The sequence below is a fragment of the Aspergillus lentulus genome (assembly GCF_001445615.1).
Source record: "Aspergillus lentulus DNA, contig: Alt01, strain: IFM 54703, whole genome shotgun sequence".
Classification (NCBI taxonomy): domain Eukaryota; kingdom Fungi; phylum Ascomycota; class Eurotiomycetes; order Eurotiales; family Aspergillaceae; genus Aspergillus; species Aspergillus lentulus.
In genome coordinates, this window is record NW_028322123.1 from 1,256,353 (window position 1) to 1,275,682 (window position 19,330).

A 19,330-nucleotide genomic window follows, 5' to 3' on the forward strand; every position below is an offset into this window, starting at 1 on the left:
CGCATCGAGTTCGGTGTTATACAATTTCTTGCAGAGGTATTCCCGAGGATCAATTAGAGAGAGCGGGTGAGCATTCTTCTCCGCTGCTTTCCGCGGCTTGCCATGAAGCGAGGGATAAAAGAGTGGAGTCATCACTAGAATTGCAAGACCAGAAAATACCCCTGCACCCAGAAGAGCAGCCTTGCCCATGTCCTTGGACTATGCTTCTCCACTGATCCGCTCGACGTTCCGTGCGGGGAAACCCACGGCAGAGCGCGGAGAACCGAGCATCACGTGCCAGGTGTACTGCTGTATATCTACCTTAGGATTATTGCCAAAGGACGTCTCCTCCAAGCCGAAATGTGCTGTATGAAGTCTAGGTAGTCTAGGTACCCTTCGGCAGGAGAGTTTTATTTACACAGCCAAGTGGAAATTCCTCTGAAAGATATGATAGTATCGAGAGAAACATCATGTCCTCGTCAAAGGCACCTTGACCTCCTCTAGCCACTATCGTTGCAAAATGATGGACCATATACATCTATAGTTGATCCTCACCCGGTGCAATAGCATACACTAGTCTAGATACAATATGGAACGAATTCATGAAATGTATAGATGAGATCAACGGACAGAATGGGTATTGTGACTATCAATGTGGTGTAACGCCCGCCTAGCAACCCAACATGAGAAACCACTTAACAATTGCAGATATATCTTTCCGAGCAAACTCAAGAAAAAAGTGCATGGACTGAGATCATTGAGACACAGTTCGACAACCGACAATCACTGTCCCGGCGATGTCGGATTGCTGGTCGGCCCTGTGAGGAATTCCGGTGGCACTTTCGGCACCCGGGGTGAGTTCGCCGTTTGCACGGCTGCACGATGCTGGGCCCTGATCAAGTCACGCTGCCGCTCTTTCTCCCGGTTTGCGGCCGCGCCGCCTGTAAGTCTTCTCATTCCGCTGCGAATCATCGACTCAAGGGATGAAGACCCGTCCGTTACAATTCGGCCTTGACTATTATGGAGGGTGGCCGGTGGTTTGCTGTTAGTCAGTCGCTCATCGAACTCATAGAGCCCGTCTTCAAACTCATCATCGGACAAAAATGCTGATTCGCTGAATCCAAGAGGTGGAGTGGAAAACTGTACACTGGAGGAGCTTGGCGGATAAAGGTTGTTAGCTGGCGAGGTGACGGAGCGAGCGTGTGTTGTCGGCCGCAACGTGTGGCCCGATATCTGGGGCATCAGCGTATTCGGTGAATATACACCCACACTATCAAAGCGCTGATTCGGCGGTCGGGATTCAGCGAGGCCATTGTGAAACGACGAGGTTGATGCAGTTCGCGCGAGTGATTTGCGCAAAATGGGTGCGGTCTGTTGGTCATAAAGATGCGCGCTTGTGTCCGCATACGCACCAGTAAAGCCTCGCAACGTTGCGTCTGGCATTACATCAAGTCCAGAGTTAATAGGCTCTGTCTCCTCGAAGAAATCATCGAGACTGTCTAGTTTTTGCACAATGTCTCCCATGTTGCCGTCCATCTGCGTGTCCATTGATTTCATGGTGTCGGCACGCATAGGGAAGAATGAATCTTTGTATTCATCCACGTGGAATTCGACTTCCGGCGTAACAGTCTCTTGCACTTCCATAGGGTCCACCTCAGCACAAGTGTAGAATACAGCGTGCACATTATGTCGAGTGACACTTGATTGAGTGGCAGGCATGGGTATGGACCACCCAGTAGGTTCGGGGATGCCATAAAGACTCTGAATCTTCTCGTATTCTTTGCGGATGGCCCGCGAGGACGAGGATGAGGCCATACTCATTCGAATATGATGGCGCTCCATTGGATTTCCGGAAACAGTCATGATGTGATCCATGACTTCTAAGGCTTGAGGGCAGAGATCGGTCTGTAGAAGTCGTAGGAGCGGAGAAATCAGGTCAGGTCCATGCGAAGTCACCTCGGGCCGCCGCATGTCAATCTCAGGTATCAACACGCAGAGAATCTTCAAGATCTTAACGCGAAACCATTTAGCGGTATTTGTCAGGAGGCCCATCAGAAAAATCAGGCTCTGGACGTCCTGACGAGGGAAGTAGTAAGACCGCATCTCTGCAATGATGTGATTCAGAAAATCGTTCTCTGTCTTATATTGTCCGTTGGCGAGCCCGAGAAGAGACGCTGCTAGACGCGGGCATCCTTCTCCCTCAGCAACGCGCGCCAACAACGTAGCACGCGCAAGAGTCTTTGGATCATCAACATCCAAGTCGAATTGGTGGAGGAAATGAGCCATATTTGCTAGGATTGTAAAGAGCAGTCTGTCGCTATCCCCAATAAGCGCGTTGTTTGGAAGACCACTTAGTCGATGCAGGACGTCCAAGGTGCGATTGAGGGAATCTGATGATTTCAATCCTTTGTAGACCAGGATTTGGAGTCCCTCAAAGCCGCCTTCCCACTTGGGTGGCTGACCTTGAATGAGCTCGGTGACCACTGCGGGGTCACTCATATCGACACTGTCCAGGAATTTTTCCAGCATTCCAATGCTCTCAATGAATTCCGTCTCGTGAATAGTATTGAGACAAGCGCAAGTAGTCCAGAATAACTGGGGATAACGCAGAAGGTCGGCGGGGGCAAGAGAGCTAATGATGATTTTCAGAGTGGTTAGAATTTCCATGGAAAAGGTTTGGTAATCTGCCTCTTCATCCGCGATGGTATTTGAGAGCCGGGCCAACATGTCTGCAAGCATCCTCGGGTTCAGGGACGTTGATATGCAGCGGAATACTTGGAACGACCGACATGCCAGGTGTCGCACAGGACATGAAGTGGCCCAGTTGAGGGCTTCCTTGGCCCAGAGATCACTGACACCTTCGTATGCGAAGCTGAAAAAATTGACGACCTGACGAGTAACAGTGGACATCGAGGGAGGTACTCTGCTGCCATCGTCCTCGTCCTCTTTGTCATTATTGTCTTCGTACTCCCAAACGACCTTCGGATCACTCTTCCGTATAGATTCAACGAAGTCCTCGATGCCCTGTCGCGTAGCTGCGGGCGCATCATCGTCGATCTTGGCAGCAATCAACTCGTGGATAAGATGGACCAACATCTCTCTAGCTTGCTCTTGTACCGTGAGCATGTAGTGGTCCCATAAAATGAGCACGATGTGAAGCAGTTTGACAACGGCTTCTATTGGAAGAGTCACTGGCGCAACCATTAGATCTACGAGGAAAATAAGTGCCACTTGACCTAGCGAAAGGCCTGCTTGCTTATTGCCGACGGGAAGCACGGTGCCTAGATCCGCCACATAGGGTAAGCTTTTGACATCCGGCGGAGCTGGGGTAATATCCTTCCTCTCTTGAACCATGTTCTTAGGTACGACCTGCATCAAGAAGAATTCAATGACCTTCGAGCCCGCAGGGGTCCCTGATAAGAAGACGACGACTTGCTTGGCATACTCGACGAAGTTCTGCTCTTTGCGTTCTAAGCAGAGACTGATGATGAAATCCAGAACCAGCTGTACGTTCCCACCATGGGGTCCTGTTGCCAGTGCCTGCCAGAGGGCTTGCACCTCGTTCGGTAATATGTTGCCACATCGGATAGTGATCTCGAACAAATTGGCCAGAAGCATGTAGGACCTAGCTGTTGGACCACCATTAGGATCAATTTGCAGCTCCATGGTCTGAACCCAAGGTAGAATTGCGGCCACCATATTTCGCTGGCTATCAGGGCCCACATTCCGGAAATGCAGCGAGAACTCTGAGAACAAGGTGAAGGCCAAATCAGAGTGCTGTTTCGCTAGCCGCCGGGATGTTTCGAATTGAGCGAGTTTGTATACAGCTGTGGTCTTATCAGAGATGCTGATGTCAAAGTCCTGAAGTCTAGAACTCTTTTGCTGACGTTCTTCTAATATGCGAAGAAGTTTGGCAGATTTCATTCGGATCTCGCGCTTCTGATTTCCCAGCGTGACGAGTACAGCGCCCAAGATTCTCCAGAAGCCAAGTGGATAGTCGGTATGTTCTATCAGCACTTGAGTTACCACCTCAAAGTAACTTTCCAGCGCTTTCGGCCTTTCCGCGACGTAACACATCTCGATTGCTCTCTCCAGTAGATAAGAATGCTCTTTGTTGTGGATTATCAAGTTCTTGAGCGCTCGTCTACCGATTGCGTGCCACTTATCGCTGATGGTGTTGAAAATAATATCAATCCAAGAGAGCATTCTCCCCACATCGAATTGAAGCACTGAGCCACTTTCCGTAGTGATACTGATTGGTCCAGCCTGTACGAGATTAGCCACTGAACGAAGGACCACACCCGTTTTTCATCTACTCACACATAAGGAGGCCATTGCACTAAGAGCCGCTGCGCGAAGATTCTTCTTCTCGATCTCCATGGCAGCTGCTGTGTTCCGAAACTCCCCAGATTCAGATTGATGGGCCATGGCAAATTTTCGCATATTCTCTTCCCTTTGAGCAATCTGTGCTTGATTAGGCGAGTACCCGCACCAGTCTTCCATTAGCGAGAAAGCCGATTTTCGTGACTCGAAAGGGATCCAGTGAGAAGGGTCTTTGGTCCGATTAATTCCCTCGAATAACTCCTCCATCAAGCCACAGTAATGGAACCGTAGGCGTTGGAATTCCCAGTCATTCTGCACTTCAGCGTCACTTAGAAAGATGCGCAGATCCTTTGTATAAGTGACGAGATTATTGACGATCCAGTCGTCATTGTACACCTCGGGTTCTCGAAGGAAATGTGAAGTCAACTTATATACATGCGTGACCTCTGTCCTCAGGCGATCCGTTTTCCGATTTCGTCTGGGGCTGCTCGGGGATCGATGGTGAACGCCGATGCGAATTTTCGCTTCCTCATTGCACGTCGTTACGGCGTATTGAAGAGACTCAAGAAAAGTGCGATAAAGATTCTTATTGATAGAGCCCAGTGCTATAACGATTGCATTTCGGATAGAGGATCGCTCAGCTGACAACAACGGTATTACAAAAGCAAAGAGGCTTCTGGCGGAGCTGATCTTATCTTGCGACTGCTGAGACCCCTTGGAGGATTTGCGGACATGTTGGGCATTTGCGAGCTGACTTTGGGACTGCGCACCCACGCTATTGAGCGTGGTACAAGCCATGACTAAATAGAGCTTCCATTGCTCTATAAGGATTTCCGCAGTCATGTTGCTTCTACCCAGTGCACGAGCTTGAGCAGGGTCAATGGGCGCATATGGAGGCGGATGCGGACTATCAGCAAGAGCAGTTATAGTTTTATGCATCTGGACGAGCCTCGCACAGACGATCTCTCGTCCCAAAGTCACAGCAAACGGGCAGGTTTCGAAGCTGATCCTAATGATGTTCGGGAATACCTTTGACCATAGAGTCGAGTCGTAAGACACCTCGCTGCTGCACAATTCAATCAAGGTGTTATGCGAAGCGCTCTTTCTTTTCCCCTTCTGGATTCGGCTTCTTTCCGCCACACTTAGCTGTTCATCGTTGACGTTCAGGATTTGATGCGCGTCGGCTTCAAGGATTCTTATAATTCTTGTATTCTCTTTGCCAAGAGCGCGGTCGAACTCCGTGATCAGCCGAAGTACGGTGATTGCAAATGCACGGACCCGTCTCGACTGAGAGCAAAGAAAGAAAAGGCCATGAGACTCGATCTCCTCAACGTGTGCGAGGACAGTAGAGAGATCCAACTGCAAGGCTCGACTTCCTGTGCCCGACTTGTCCACGGGGTCTGTAGCTGCACCTTTGGTCTTTTGTTTGATTTCTTCTATCCAGATCTGCAGTAATTGCACGTACAACCTCAACGTGGACTCGATGTGGCCTGGCCCGAGCATGCCTTCGTCTGACATGGTGGAATATCTTGCGTCAAAGTTGAAGATAAATCTCGCGAAACCAATAGTGACTTGTTGAGCGTGCGACTGTCGCGCGATTGCCTTCAAAGATTCGGCAGAAGAAGAAGCTATGTTCGACTGAACGTGTGCAGTCCCGGTACAAAGTAAATTAATCAGCGAGTTGAAGGGGATGCGATCTGATAAGCAGCGAGGGAGCGCCTGGACCGCCACATGAAGCAAATCGTAGAAACCCTGCCTTTGATCCCCAATACTCGGATGGTCATCACGCCTTCCGAAGCTAAACGCCTCTGAGATTGGTGTCTTAGGAGTTGTGCCGCCGAACTTTTCATCTAGTGTTGCTTGGCCACCGAACGTGTTGTCGCATAAAAGGGTGATCTTGCCAAGGATATCACAAAAACGAGTATAGTATTCCTTGACATTATCGCTTAGTCTGGATGTATTGACAGGCAACGATAGTGCTGTATCTTTATTCTCCATAGAACCGGGCAAACGCGGATCTGTGAGAAGCTGGGGTCGATGTAAATGAGTCGGAGCAGAGATATCAGTGAATGGGTTGGGGATTGAGCCAGTAGGAAATGGAGGACAGAGTTGATCACAGTTCTCAAGGTCCGTCACTATCGCCAGGAAAGATCTGATACCGATGACCATTTTTTCCGGCTCCATCTGTTCGATTTTGAGCTCTCTTCCGGAAAGGAAAAGGTCCGAGTTTATCAAGGGAAAAATGATGTTGCGGAAGCAGACATCGGGGTGTTTGAAGCCGATCATGCGAACCAGCTGTATGAGGGGCTCGGCAACTGCGGGATCTGTGCTCAAGTACGACCTTTTGCCAGCTGGCAAGGCTATTCGGGCAACCTCCTCAACTTTTCGGAGGGTCACGGTTGGGGAGTCTGTGTAACGAAAGAAATACGTCCACAATAGACGGCACATAGCTTGGAGGGCCGGGCCCCGTGTTGGACGGTCTTTCAGTCTTGCAGGAAGACCTTGAATAACCGAGAGCCATTGAGACGAGAATACCTCCTTTGAAGAGACACATAATAGCAGTACGTGAAGAGGAAAGGCAGCGGCCCAGTGACGGGGCTTAGTTAGCATTTGGGATAGGCGAGATTGAACCAAATCCAGGAATTCTTTCCACTTGGGTAAGCTGAGATCGCAGCTCGAACTCGCCGCTACTGGCAAGAGGAGTTTCTCGAAAATGTAACAGTAAGCCTGTTTGACGCGCTGCCCGTGAGCATTGGCAAACAAGCGTGCCAATGATCGCATGAAGTCGCATGATTTACTCCAGTTATCCGAGTAGGTCCCGATACGAAGGTGTCTCATTCCCAAGATCAAAAGTTCTGCTCGAGAGTCACCCTCCTTTGACGGTCCACGGAGCATTTCTTCCTTCTGATACCGTTCGAGTTCTGCTAAGAAGCGACCAGTGACACTCGTGAAGTTCGTCTCGCTCATGATACCAAGCAACTGGGAATAGATCCGCCAATTAGCCATGCGAAGCGGTGACGCTGATATCTGATCCGGGTCAACTGTCTTGAGTTGACCAAAGACGATGTCCTCCAAACGCTCAGCCATGTCAATCGTTATGGAGGCTATATTGCTCTGGTTGAATATCTCAATCAAGACTCTGCAAACAAGGTACACGGACACAGTCGCACGGCGCTCAGCTAAAACGACATCTTCTTGCCGTGTTAGAATGGTGCTGGACGTCGAAGAATCTGTTTGCGCTGCCGAATCAACAGCGTTTTGGGACGGCTCTGTGTTACGACGCACGATGGGCCCATTATCAGAGGTAGACGGCTTCTGCTAAAGCACGAGTCAGCTTCTGGCTTAACCCTTCAATGATATATGGACCATGGGCTTCAAGATCTCGTGACATACTTGACTAGCCTGCTTAGCCATTATGGCAGCGTCTCCTTTGGCTTTTCGCCATAGCATTATGGTGTCGATCAACGGCTTTGGTTTCTGTCGCGAGATGTGGCCCAAAGCTGAGATCAATTGATCGAAGTTGGGATCCACGCCAGGGCCGCAAACCTCTTCTACCGGAGCATCCGAATGGCCTAGCTTCATAATGGCTTGATTGACCTTGTTGTCTGCCTGACCGACGAACTGATGAAACAGTCAGTACGGTTTTCTAACGTTGTGTACAAAAACATCGTGCTCACGGAATTAAAAAGATGGTGCAAGGCATATTCGCCGACAGTCTTGGATTCCGAGTGTTGCTGTCTCGAGTGTGAGCGGCTATGAGAACGCTCCTTCCAGGATTTTCCGCCCGAGTTCATCCTTCTATGCACCGAGCTCGCCGGGTTTGCGTTGCCGACTTCGCCAGTATCCTGATCCTCAATGGTACTCAAGGGCCCTTGCAAGATATGGCTCGTCCCATTGCCTCCAGGGCTATGATGACTCTGGGGCATCTCGTTCTGATCCAACCGCACTGCGCCAGCTATCTCCTGTTCATTTCCAGCGCCGCGGCCGAGGGACGCGATCAACTCGGGACTCAGAGGACTGGTAGAGTTGGAGGAAGCCGCAAAACTCGGATTTCGAGAATGCTGGACGCCATGGACAATCGAAGTCTGTCGATGGTGGCCGTATGAGTTCGAGGGCCTTCTTTCGAGGCTGACATCGTATCCTATACCAGGGCGTGCAGCAGTTGGATCGGGACTTTTCGAATGAGATTGGCCACGGCGATTATTCTGAGGCTGTAGCGTCGAGGGGGCTAGAGCGGATGTATCGGCTGCTCTTCCCCTCACAGCGGAGGCTTCTCGACTATGAATGACGGACGCAGGAGTGCTCCTTGTAACCAGGCGTTCTGGAGGGGAGGAAATATTATGGTGCGACGCGAGACTAGAATCGTCAGGGATGAGGGGCATTGTCGTTGGCTGGATGAGCCCAGCTTTACTCGTTGGATGCGATGCCGCTACATACGGGATCAGACGTCAGTAACTCGCAGTCCGCATTCTAATAATACCACGTCGGAGGATATATGGCAATAAATCACATCCACTTGTTTGATCAGAGATGCAAGCCCGAGCAAAAAAAGGAAAGTGTTTCATGTGGTGAGACTGATCAAGAAAAGTCCGAAAATGCGGTCACTTACTACTATTGTGCTGCATCATATTATTTGATCCACAGTCACGCCGTGCTGGAGCTCATATTCACAAGAGCAAAAGAATTCACAGAGTCTTGTGAGCAGCACATTGTTGCTCAGTGGCTCTGGAATTAGAAGAGTTGGTGGTGCTGGAGGTGGTCTGAAGGCGTGAATTTGTTGCGATAAGCTGTTTGGGCATTTGTTTGTTGCGTGACGGCGACCGACAAGGCTTGAGCACGGGGTTTCGATGGGTCCTCATCAACATCATGACCGATCGGCTCAATGGCTCACATCTGAAACTCATGCTACTCATTTTGTGGATGTGAGATTCGTGTGGCTCTCCAGTACGTATTTCGTCGGCCTCATTTGCCTAAGGAAATTGTGAGAAGCCTGCTTTGGGACGCTCTTTTACTTTACAAGGATGCCGAATTGGTGGTCGAACCTATATATTGTACTTTATATTGCTCCATCCTACTACGGAGAAGGAATCGAACCCTTAATCTTAAGATACCTCTCTATGGTAATCAAATCAGCCAAACAAGACCTGACTCTTTGTTGCCTAGGTAAAAGCCAATCATCCTGTGTTATTGCAGATCAGCCTCTCATATTGCGTTCTCGACAGTTGTTCGTCTATTGGAATGGGATTGCCATCTGAGTTCGGTCATATAAATATACTACTACTGAAGTTACACATGAGCAAAGGGCAGACTCAATATGCTACATCGTTGGATAACGGATAGAATGACGCATGTTGAGAGAGAAAAATCCAGGATATCGTTGATATCTACAGAGAGGTTCTAGTTCAAGTCAAATACTCTTGTGCTTTTTAGTAGGGTCTACGTTGTTGCAGGAGACTGTTCTAGTTTTCCGCATAATACAACTTCGTTTCTATGTCTACAGAGTACATATAGGACCTAGTCAGGCGGCGAAATAATAACGTGAAGCGGACTACTCTGTATATTCAAGGAAGTAGACATCTGCTAAAAACCGAATGGTTCAAAAGAGTGACTGACTGATTCGGAATTCATCAATAAGAAAAGCTTGACAAAAAGTAGCGCCACGCACGGTGCGGAATCCTCCCGTTCTACCTTCCGCTGCGCAGATGCAATATCCAGAGGACCAACTTCCACAAGTTGCTGAACGACGGAAATGATCAACATCCTGTCTGTTGAAGGCTTGAAGAAGGCTAAGTCTCCGGGGTCCGGTTGACAATACCCCAGTGTTACGGGGAATCTATGACAGAACTCTCAATCTGATAGGTCGGTATCCGATAACAGGGCGAGATCTCATTTGCAGAATAACGCTTCATTTCTGTTCAATTATGTACTGTGGGTGGATGCGAGAGGGCAAGGAACTCGAGGGTTCATTATTTGTTCCGATGAGTTTTATAACTCATGCTTTATTGTAACCATAGTATCCAATTAGTCTGTCTAGTGTACGGAGTATGGAGTATGCGCGATATATCCATGATGTGTAAAGCATAGGCAGCACACTACCGATAATGAGCTCGTAGGTCTTCTCTTCATGCTCGTCTCTCTCCTCGACAAACCGCGCTTGAATCGTGGGACACGCTGTGATTTACCATTTCAAAGGCGGAACTCGGCTAGCAACGCTTTTCGGCAGGATTAATCGGGAGATTTCCCCATGTGAAGCCAAACAGATCCATGTGGGCAACCCGCCAACTCCAGCGGACACGCCACCTCCAGTCATTTGTGCGATTGATATGTAGACATCTTGAGGGACCGAAGTTCCCTTCCGATCCAGACCTTATCGGTAGCCGAAGGTTATCGCTACTGGAAGGATGTACTATAAAATAGTCTTCCTTGGCCTGTTCCCCGCCTCCATGCAAGGAGAATCCTGACGGAAGACGAAGGAATTCTGGTTCTAATTATTCTTTCGCATCCTCGCTGAGCCAGTATCCTTTTAACTTTTCCCCCTTCTGTGCTGCCCATCACGTGCGAGCATATCTTCACTGCACTATTTTACCTTAGGATCACCCGCCACTATCACCAGAACTGTCCCCGGAGGTCCGGTGAGTATCATCCGAGAGGCCACGCTTACTCGAATTGTTAAGGGGCGGGAAGAATCGACACCATCCACGCTTGTTCCGCTCCGAGTTATGTGGTCCGATTAGCTGAGGACAAGGGCGCTACTCTTACTCATAATCTCACCATCCTTCTCTCTGGATCTCTATTTGGACTGTCAATCTCGTTTTCTCCACGTTTATGAGGATCGCCACAGTCGCATGATTCTTCATTCCTCATTCTTAAATTTTCTACTTTGGTTACTTTTCTTTGGCTGGGAAGGTCTCGGAGATCGAGGGGGTGCTGGCCTTTCATCACTTTCCCTTCTCTTCTTTTCTGCTCTGTCCCTCCTCTAGGGACAGATCTGCTTACTTGAACAACAATAATTCAACATGGCGCAACTCGACACGCTCGATATTGTTGTCCTGGTAGTGCTCTTGGTGGGTAGCATTGCCTACTTCACCAAGGGCTCCTACTGGGCCGTTCCTAAAGACCCCTATGCCACCGCGAATTCCTCTATGAATGGCGCCGCCAAAGCAGGTAAAACCCGGGACATCATCCAAAAGATGGAGGAAACCGGGAAGAACTGTGTGATTTTCTACGGTTCTCAGACTGGAACTGCCGAGGATTACGCATCCCGACTGGCAAAGGAAGGTTCCCAGCGATTCGGCTTGAAGACCATGGTCGCTGATCTCGAAGATTACGACTATGAAAATCTTGACAAGTTCCCCGAGGATAAGATCGCTTTCTTTGTTCTAGCTACCTACGGTGAGGGCGAGCCCACCGACAACGCCGTCGAGTTTTACCAGTTCATCACCGGTGAGGACGTCGCTTTCGAGAGCGGTGCCTCCGCTGAGGAAAAGCCACTCTCCTCCCTCAAGTATGTCACTTTCGGTCTCGGTAACAACACCTACGAGCACTATAATGCTATGGTTCGGCACGTCGATGCTGCTCTTACAAAGCTTGGCGCGCAACGCATCGGAGCCGCTGGTGAGGGTGATGACGGCGCTGGTACAATGGAGGAGGACTTCTTGGCCTGGAAGGAGCCCATGTGGGCCGCGCTGTCGGAATCTATGAACCTGCAAGAGCGCGAGGCTGTCTATGAACCTGTTTTCTCTGTGATTGAAGATGAATCTTTGAGCCCCGAGGACGATAGCGTCTACCTTGGCGAGCCGACTCAGGGTCATCTCAGCGGCAGCCCCAAGGGTCCCTACTCCGCGCACAATCCTTACATCGCTCCCATCGTCGAGTCCCGTGAATTGTTTACCGCCAAGGATCGTAATTGTCTTCACATGGAAATCGGCATTGCTGGCAGTAACCTCACTTACCAGACCGGTGACCACATCGCTATCTGGCCTACCAACGCGGGTGTTGAAGTCGATCGTTTCCTCGAGGTCTTTGGCATTGAAAAGAAGCGCCATACCGTTATTAACGTCAAAGGTCTCGATGTCACTGCCAAGGTTCCCATTCCGACGCCAACCACATACGACGCGGCCGTCCGCTTCTACATTGAAATCTGTGCCCCTGTCTCGCGTCAGTTCGTGTCCTCTTTGGCGCCATTCGCCCCCGACGAAGAAAGCAAAGCCGAGATCGTGCGCCTTGGTAATGATAAGGATTACTTCCACGAGAAGATCAGCAACCAATGCGTCAACATCGCTCAGGCTCTTCAGAATATCACCTCGAAGCCGTTCTCTGCTGTCCCGTTTTCGCTGCTTATCGAAGGCCTCAACAGGCTTCAGCCTCGTTACTATTCCATCTCGTCTTCCTCCCTTGTTCAAAAGGATAAGATTAGTATCACAGCTGTCGTCGAATCTGTCCGCTTGCCTGGTGCGTCCCATATCGTCAAGGGCGTGACCACGAATTACCTACTCGCCCTCAAGCAGAAGCAGAACGGTGATCCCTCGCCCGACCCCCATGGTTTGACATATGCTATTACTGGCCCCCGCAACAAGTATGATGGAATTCACGTCCCGGTCCATGTTCGTCACTCCAATTTCAAGTTGCCTTCTGATCCCTCCAAACCCGTCATCATGGTCGGACCCGGTACTGGCGTTGCTCCTTTCCGTGGCTTCATCCAGGAACGAGCTGCTCTGGCTGAAAGTGGCAAGGACGTTGGACCTACGATTCTGTTCTTTGGTTGCCGTAACAGCAATGAGGACTTCTTGTACAAGGATGAGTGGAAGGTATGTTTGCAGTCTTCATGTGAGCACATTTGGAGCCGCTTGTCTAACTCTTAATAGGTCTACCAAGAGAAACTTGGAGACAAGCTCAAGATCATCACTGCCTTCTCTCGCGAGACCGCGAAGAAAGTGTACGTCCAGCACCGACTGCAAGAGCACGCCGACCTTGTTAGCGATCTCCTGAAGCAGAAGGCCATCTTTTACGTCTGTGGAGATGCAGCCAACATGGCTCGGGAAGTCAATCTTGTCCTTGGTCAAATCATTGCCAGGTCTCGTGGCTTGCCCGCTGAGAAGGGCGAGGAAATGGTGAAGCACATGCGGAGCAGTGGTAGCTACCAGGAGGATGTCTGGTCGTGATTGGCTTGTTCGACAGTTTCGTCTACCTTTACTAATGCTTCTTGTCATGACATTTCCCTCTTCTCCTTTTCTCTTTTTTTCTGACGCCTAGATGATATCTGCATATATACACCGCCTGGTTTGATTCTTATTCCTCGTTTTTAGGCGTGTTTTAATGGATGCATGTTGCTCTGTTTTGTGCTTGCCTAGGGTCGGCTCTATGATAGATGGCTACGACCATCGGCTTCAGCAGCTATCATTGATTGGTAAGGATAGAGGATGCAGACATCAGAAGAGGTGACAAAGGGATGAATGAATGAATTCCAGGATATTCTCGAGTCAATATTGAAACAATGAAATGGCACATAAATGGCATTACTCCGTCAGCTCGCGTGTTTGCAATCGCTTCTAGAGATTTGAAGGTAGATCTTAGATCACAGGGGACGTTCTTTCTTTCTGTGGCTGTTGAAGTGAACATCCAAGCTTATGTACCTTAGTGCGGGTCGGCCATAGAGTCGGAGATAAAAATCAGGAATTAATGGAACCCGCAAGCAATCGTCATTCCATAAGTCGACGTTCGGGCCCGATATGACCCTGGCAACTAAAGTAGTAGCTCAAGTGAGCTTTTCCATCTTCCTGCATCCCCATTCGAGCCAGCATTTGAGCATCAGTATCATTAACCTGAAAAGGAGCGATGCAGATTATTGCTATATTTTTTGCACTTGATCTAAGGCTGATCTAAATCTTGTCGCCGGCCGCATTCCTTCCTACCATCCCCGCAGTTATTGGCAAGCATCACGGAAAGCCCAATCCCGGAACTGCTATTGATAGTCGTGGAGACTACGAGTCGGTGCAATGGCATACGTCGTGCCGATTCATAGGGCGAGCAGCATTCGTCATGCTCTCAAGCTGAATTTCATGAATCCGGAGGAGGACTGTCTGGTCGTCGCGTTGGTGACCCTCTAGTATCGGTGACTGATCTCGGGCTATCAGATGGATATCGGCTGACAGTCTTCTATTTGCTGATTACAGGAAGTCTAATCGGCTCGAATTCTACTCTCCCACGCCAGATGGATTGGACCTTGTGGCCTCGTGCGCCATCTATGCGAGGGTGACCATGCTGGCTCGCCTTCCCGCTCCGGCTAATTCCCCTACGGACCATCTATTCGTCGGCACCGATCGATACACCTACTTCACACTGTCTTGGGACAGCTCAGAAAAGCGAGTCCGCACGGAACGCGACTATGTCGACATGTCGGATCCATCATCGCGGGAGTCGCAAACGGGAAACCGATGTTTGATCGACCCAAGCGGACGGTTCATGACCTTGGAAATATACGAAGGTGTTATTGCAGTCATACCGATTATTCAACTACCAAGCAAGAAAAGAGGGAGGGCTGTGGCCTTGCCCTCAGGCCCGGATGCTCCGCGGGTGGGGGAGTTGGGAGAGCCGACAACAGCAAGAATCGAGGAGCTGTTCGTCCGCTCCTCGGCGTTCTTACATGTGCAAGAAGGGCTTCCGCGCCTGGCTCTACTGTACGAAGATAATCAGAAGAAAGTCAGACTGAGGGTGAGGGAATTACAATATCATGCGGCGACCGGAAGCAACAGCACTGCCGATGCTACATTCGGGGAACCGGCGGACTTTACACAAGACCTGGAACTCGGGTCTTCCCACCTGATCCCAGTGCCTGCTCCGTTAGGTAACTTCCCATAAACTCTTTGTTGCTCGCGGATGGGGTCGTTCTCCATGCTAACATAGACAGGCGGGCTTCTCATCCTCGGGGAAATGTCGATCAAGTACGTCGACGCAGATAATAACGAAATTATATCCCGTCCCTTGGATGAGGCGACCATTTTCGTGGCCTGGGAACAGGTGGATAGCCAGCGGTGGCTACTGGCTGACGATTATGGGAGGCTCTACTTTTTAATGTTGGTCTTGGACTCTGACAGCCAAGTCGAGAGCTGGAAGCTAGACCATCTGGGCAATACATCTCGTGCATCCGTCTTAGTATACCTTGGCGGTGGTGTCCTGTTCCTGGGTTCGCATCAGGGAGACTCTCAAGTACTGCGCATCAGCAATGGACCGTTGGAAGTGGTACAAACCCTGTCAAACATAGCGCCGATATTGGACTTTACGATAATGGATCTCGGCAATCGCTCGAGTGAAAGTCAGACCCACGAATTCTCGTCTGGCCAAGCAAGGATTGTCACTGGCTCCGGCGCCTTTGACGACGGAACGCTCAGGAGCGTCCGCAGCGGAGTTGGAATGGAAGAGCTGGGTGTCCTAGGTGATATGGAGCATATCACGGACCTGTGGGGCTTACGGGTAAGAAGCCCCGGCGATTTCTTGGACACACTTTTGGTCACATTCGTCGACGAGACCAGAGTATTCCGTTTCAGTTCCGACGGCGAGGTCGAAGAGATGGACCAGTTTCTTGGGCTGAGCCTTTCGGAGAGCACACTTCTGGCGGCCAATCTACCCGGTGGGCGAATATTGCAGGTCACTGAGCAGAGGGTGCTCATCGCAGAGGTAGAGGGTGGAATGGTAACTTACGAATGGACTCCACCGAATCAGCTCATTATAACTGCCGCCTCTGCCAACGATGACTCAATTGTTCTTGTTGCAGGCGGCGAGCTTGTGACAGTCTTGGATATTACCAACGAAGTCCAGATCGTGACACAGAAGGACTTTGGGGCAGATAGTCAGATTTCTGGTGTCACGGTACCCTCATCGCCGACCGGGGTCTGTATTGCCGGATTTCCTCAGCTGGCAAAAGTCTCGGTACTAAAGCTTCAGGATCTGTCTGAGCTTCATACGACGTCAGTGGGCCTGGCGGGTGAAGCTTTTCCTCGTTCGGTTCTCGTGGCGAACGTGCTCACGGACAGCCCGCCTACTCTCTTCGTTTCCATGGCGGATGGCAGTGTGATCACTTACTCGTTTAACACGAATGACTTCTCATTGACTGGCATGACCAAGCTAATATTGGGTTCTGAGCAACCTACTTTCAAGAAATTACCAAGAGGCAATGGCTTGTTCAACGTCTTTGCTACATGCGAGAACCCTAGCATGATATATGGATCAGAAGGGCGGATTATATACTCTGCAGTAAACTCCGAAGGTGCCTCCCGGATATGCCATTTCAACTCGGAGGCCTACCCAGAGTCGATAGCAGTTGCGACATCTCATGATTTGAAAATCGCTCTCGTGGACAAGGAAAGAACAACACAAATCCAAACACTCCCGATCGGGGCAACGGTCCGAAGAGTGGCGTACTCGCCTTCTGAGAAAGCTTTCGGTATTGGTACCATCGAACGAAAGCTTGTCGACGGAGCAGAGATCGTCAAAAGCAGATTCGTGCTTGCTGACGAGATATTGTTCCGGCGCCTTGACGCTTTCGAGCTGCGGCCAGAGGAGTTAGTGGAAAGCGTCATCCGTGCGGAGTTCCCGGTGGGCAAAGGTGCAAATGACAGAGATGAGGTCAAGGATCGATTTATCGTTGGGACAGCGTACTTGGACGATGAAGGGGACGAGTCAATCCGTGGCCGCATCCTAATCTTTGAGGTTGACAATGGCCGGAAACTGACTCAGGTTGCTGAGCTACCCGTCAAAGGAGCATGCCGAGCATTGGCCATGCTAGGGGACAAAATAGTGGCTGCACTTGTCAAGACAGTAAGCATACATTCTGTCGTGGTTCACCTCTTTCTAGACTGCCCTGCTAACATTCCACCAAGGTCGTTGTGTATAGAGTCATCAACAACAATTTCGGCGCCATGAGACTCGAGAAGCTGGCCAGTTATAGGACCTCGACTGCACCGGTGGACGTAGCGGTGACGGGCAATTTAATCGCCGTCTCTGATCTAATGAAGAGCATGTGCCTCGTGGAGTATAAGGAGGGCGAGAACGGCACGCCAGATACAATGACAGAAGTTGCGCGCCATTTCCAGACTGTATGGGCCACCGGTGTTGCCAACATCGCTCCTGACACTTTCCTCGAGAGTGACGCTGAAGGTAATTTGATTGTCCTTCATCGTAACACCACTGGTGTTGAGGAGGATGATAAGCGTCGCTTGGAAGTGACAGGTGAGATTTCGCTGGGCGAGATGGTCAACCGCATCAGACCGGTCAACATCCAACAATTGGCCAGTGTGGCTGTTACTCCACGAGCATTCTTAGGCACTGTGAGTTTCTCCCTTGCCTTTCTCACGAATTCTGCGAGACGACTGACCGAATCACTCTCAACCACAGGTGGAAGGTTCTATTTACCTATTTGCTATCATCAACCCTGATCACCAAGACTTCTTGATGCGTCTGCAAGCGACAATTGCAGGAACAGTCGAATTGGTGGGAAATATGCCATTCAATGAGTTCCGGGGCTTCCGCAGTATGGTGCGTGAGGCTAAAGAACCGTATCGCTTTGTGGATGGAGAGCTCATTGAGCGATTCCTCACTTGTGAGCCGAGTGTGCAGGAAGAAATCGTCAGTACAGTGGGCAAAATGAGTGTAGACGAGGTAAAAGGCTTGATAGAAGCACTCAGAAGACTGCATTAGATAACTCTTGTTGGTACATTTCTACGGGTCCATCTTAGAATGTTTTCCCCATGATACGATTGAACAATTGCATGGCTTGATGATAGAATAGTGACATTGAATTTTTGAGTATATAGTTCGAGTACATAATCTATGGGCACCTATAAAAACATGAGCCGTGCCTGTCCGTGTCGTCGCTGGTACGTGAACAGAGCCTCAATAACAGAACATGAAGGTATATCAATTATACAGCGGGTGAAGGAAAGCAGATATTAAGAGGGCCAGGAGTAATAAGGCCAAGAGCAACGTGACCAGCTCTGAAGTCGACGAACGGCACCGAAAAATGAGGGTTACCTCTCAATCCTCTTTTTTCTCCTCCTGCTTCTTCTCATCCTCCGATTCACTCCAATCAAGCAATTCCATGAGCTGCTCCTCCGACAACTTCTCCGTCCGCTGCTCCGCTTCCCGTTGCAGTTCCTTCATATACTTCTTCTGGCGCTTCCTTGCGTTCTTCCCCCACTCCGGCACACCACTGGCGGTAGCAAAGTCCTCGTCGCTCTCGATCTCATCGTCCGTATTCTCAACCTCGCCTAGCACTTTGCCGCCACCGGTGGCGCCACCACGCAGTGCATTAGCGGACATCTTGGCCTTGTTCTTTCTCTTGGCTTCTCGCTCTGCCTTTTCCTTCTCCAATTGCTTCTTGCGGTCTTTTTCGGCCATTTTGCGGAACCAGGCTTCGATGTAAGGACGGAGGAGGATGTAAACGACGACGGAGACGATGATTTTCGTCCAGCGCTTGGCGCTCATTTCGACGAAAGATTTATAGAGATTCTTGAAGAAGCGTTTGAAGATTGTTTCGACGAAGGTGTAGAGTTGACCGAAGAAGTCGTTTAGGGCGTCGGATACGACGGAGGAGGATTCGGAGGTCGCCATGGTGGAAGGTGATGTGATCAACAGTCTTCTCTCTCTCTTGTGAGATTTGGAGTGAGGTCTCGTAGATGATGAAACTTGAGGAGAAGTGGACACAATGGAGGAAGGGGAAAAAAGTATCGCAATGCCACCCGCGAAGAAGCGGGTCGGAGGAGAAGGTGGTACGGAGTAGAAGAGATAAGAACCGCTTTCGCTGCGGGATTTAATGTCCCCAAAGCAAGACACGAACTCCAGGGCCTGCTAAGCTTGTCACAGAAGGACGCGCAATAGAAAGGTCTTGCGATTGAGCCTATATCTTGCAAAAGAGTACCTGCGGTCTCGGATAACTCTTCGACCATGAGAATTCCGTAAAAGGTAATATTCTGTTGCGAATTAGCGGGATCTACCTTGGCAGGCACGTGACAGCAGCCAAACACGCGCATGGGCG

The 19,330-nt window shown here is 50.0% G+C and overlaps 4 protein-coding genes across 4 annotated transcripts; 2 read left to right on the forward strand and 2 right to left on the reverse strand.

The window, feature by feature from the left end:
* Nucleotides 1-762: 762 nt before the first annotated feature.
* ALT_0379 (putative cell morphogenesis protein (PAG1)) lies at nucleotides 763-8,684 on the reverse strand (the record flags this gene model as incomplete). The annotated part of the gene is made up of 4 exons (XM_033555081.2): nucleotides 763-4,245; nucleotides 4,300-7,620; nucleotides 7,696-7,923; nucleotides 7,980-8,684. 4 exons carry the CDS (start codon nucleotides 8,682-8,684, stop codon nucleotides 763-765), a joined length of 7,737 nt encoding a protein of 2,578 aa, XP_033410972.2.
* Nucleotides 8,685-11,318: 2,634 nt separating this feature from the next.
* Nucleotides 11,319-13,463, forward strand: cprA (NADPH--hemoprotein reductase cprA; the record flags this gene model as incomplete). The annotated part of the gene is made up of 2 exons (XM_033555080.2): nucleotides 11,319-13,109; nucleotides 13,167-13,463. 2 exons carry the CDS (start codon nucleotides 11,319-11,321, stop codon nucleotides 13,461-13,463), a joined length of 2,088 nt encoding a protein of 695 aa, XP_033410971.2.
* Nucleotides 13,464-14,297: 834 nt separating this feature from the next.
* ALT_0381 (DDB1/RSE1 family protein) lies at nucleotides 14,298-17,994 on the forward strand (the record flags this gene model as incomplete). The annotated part of the gene is made up of 5 exons (XM_033555079.2): nucleotides 14,298-14,392; nucleotides 14,475-15,145; nucleotides 15,209-17,115; nucleotides 17,178-17,624; nucleotides 17,692-17,994. 5 exons carry the CDS (start codon nucleotides 14,298-14,300, stop codon nucleotides 17,992-17,994), a joined length of 3,423 nt encoding a protein of 1,140 aa, XP_033410970.2.
* Nucleotides 17,995-18,330: 336 nt separating this feature from the next.
* Nucleotides 18,331-18,906, reverse strand: ALT_0382 (uncharacterized protein; the record flags this gene model as incomplete). The annotated part of the gene is made up of 1 exon (XM_033555078.2): nucleotides 18,331-18,906. The coding sequence occupies one exon, from the start codon at nucleotides 18,904-18,906 to the stop codon at nucleotides 18,331-18,333; it is 576 nt and encodes a 191-aa protein (XP_033410969.1).
* Between the last annotated feature and the right edge of the window lie 424 nt (nucleotides 18,907-19,330).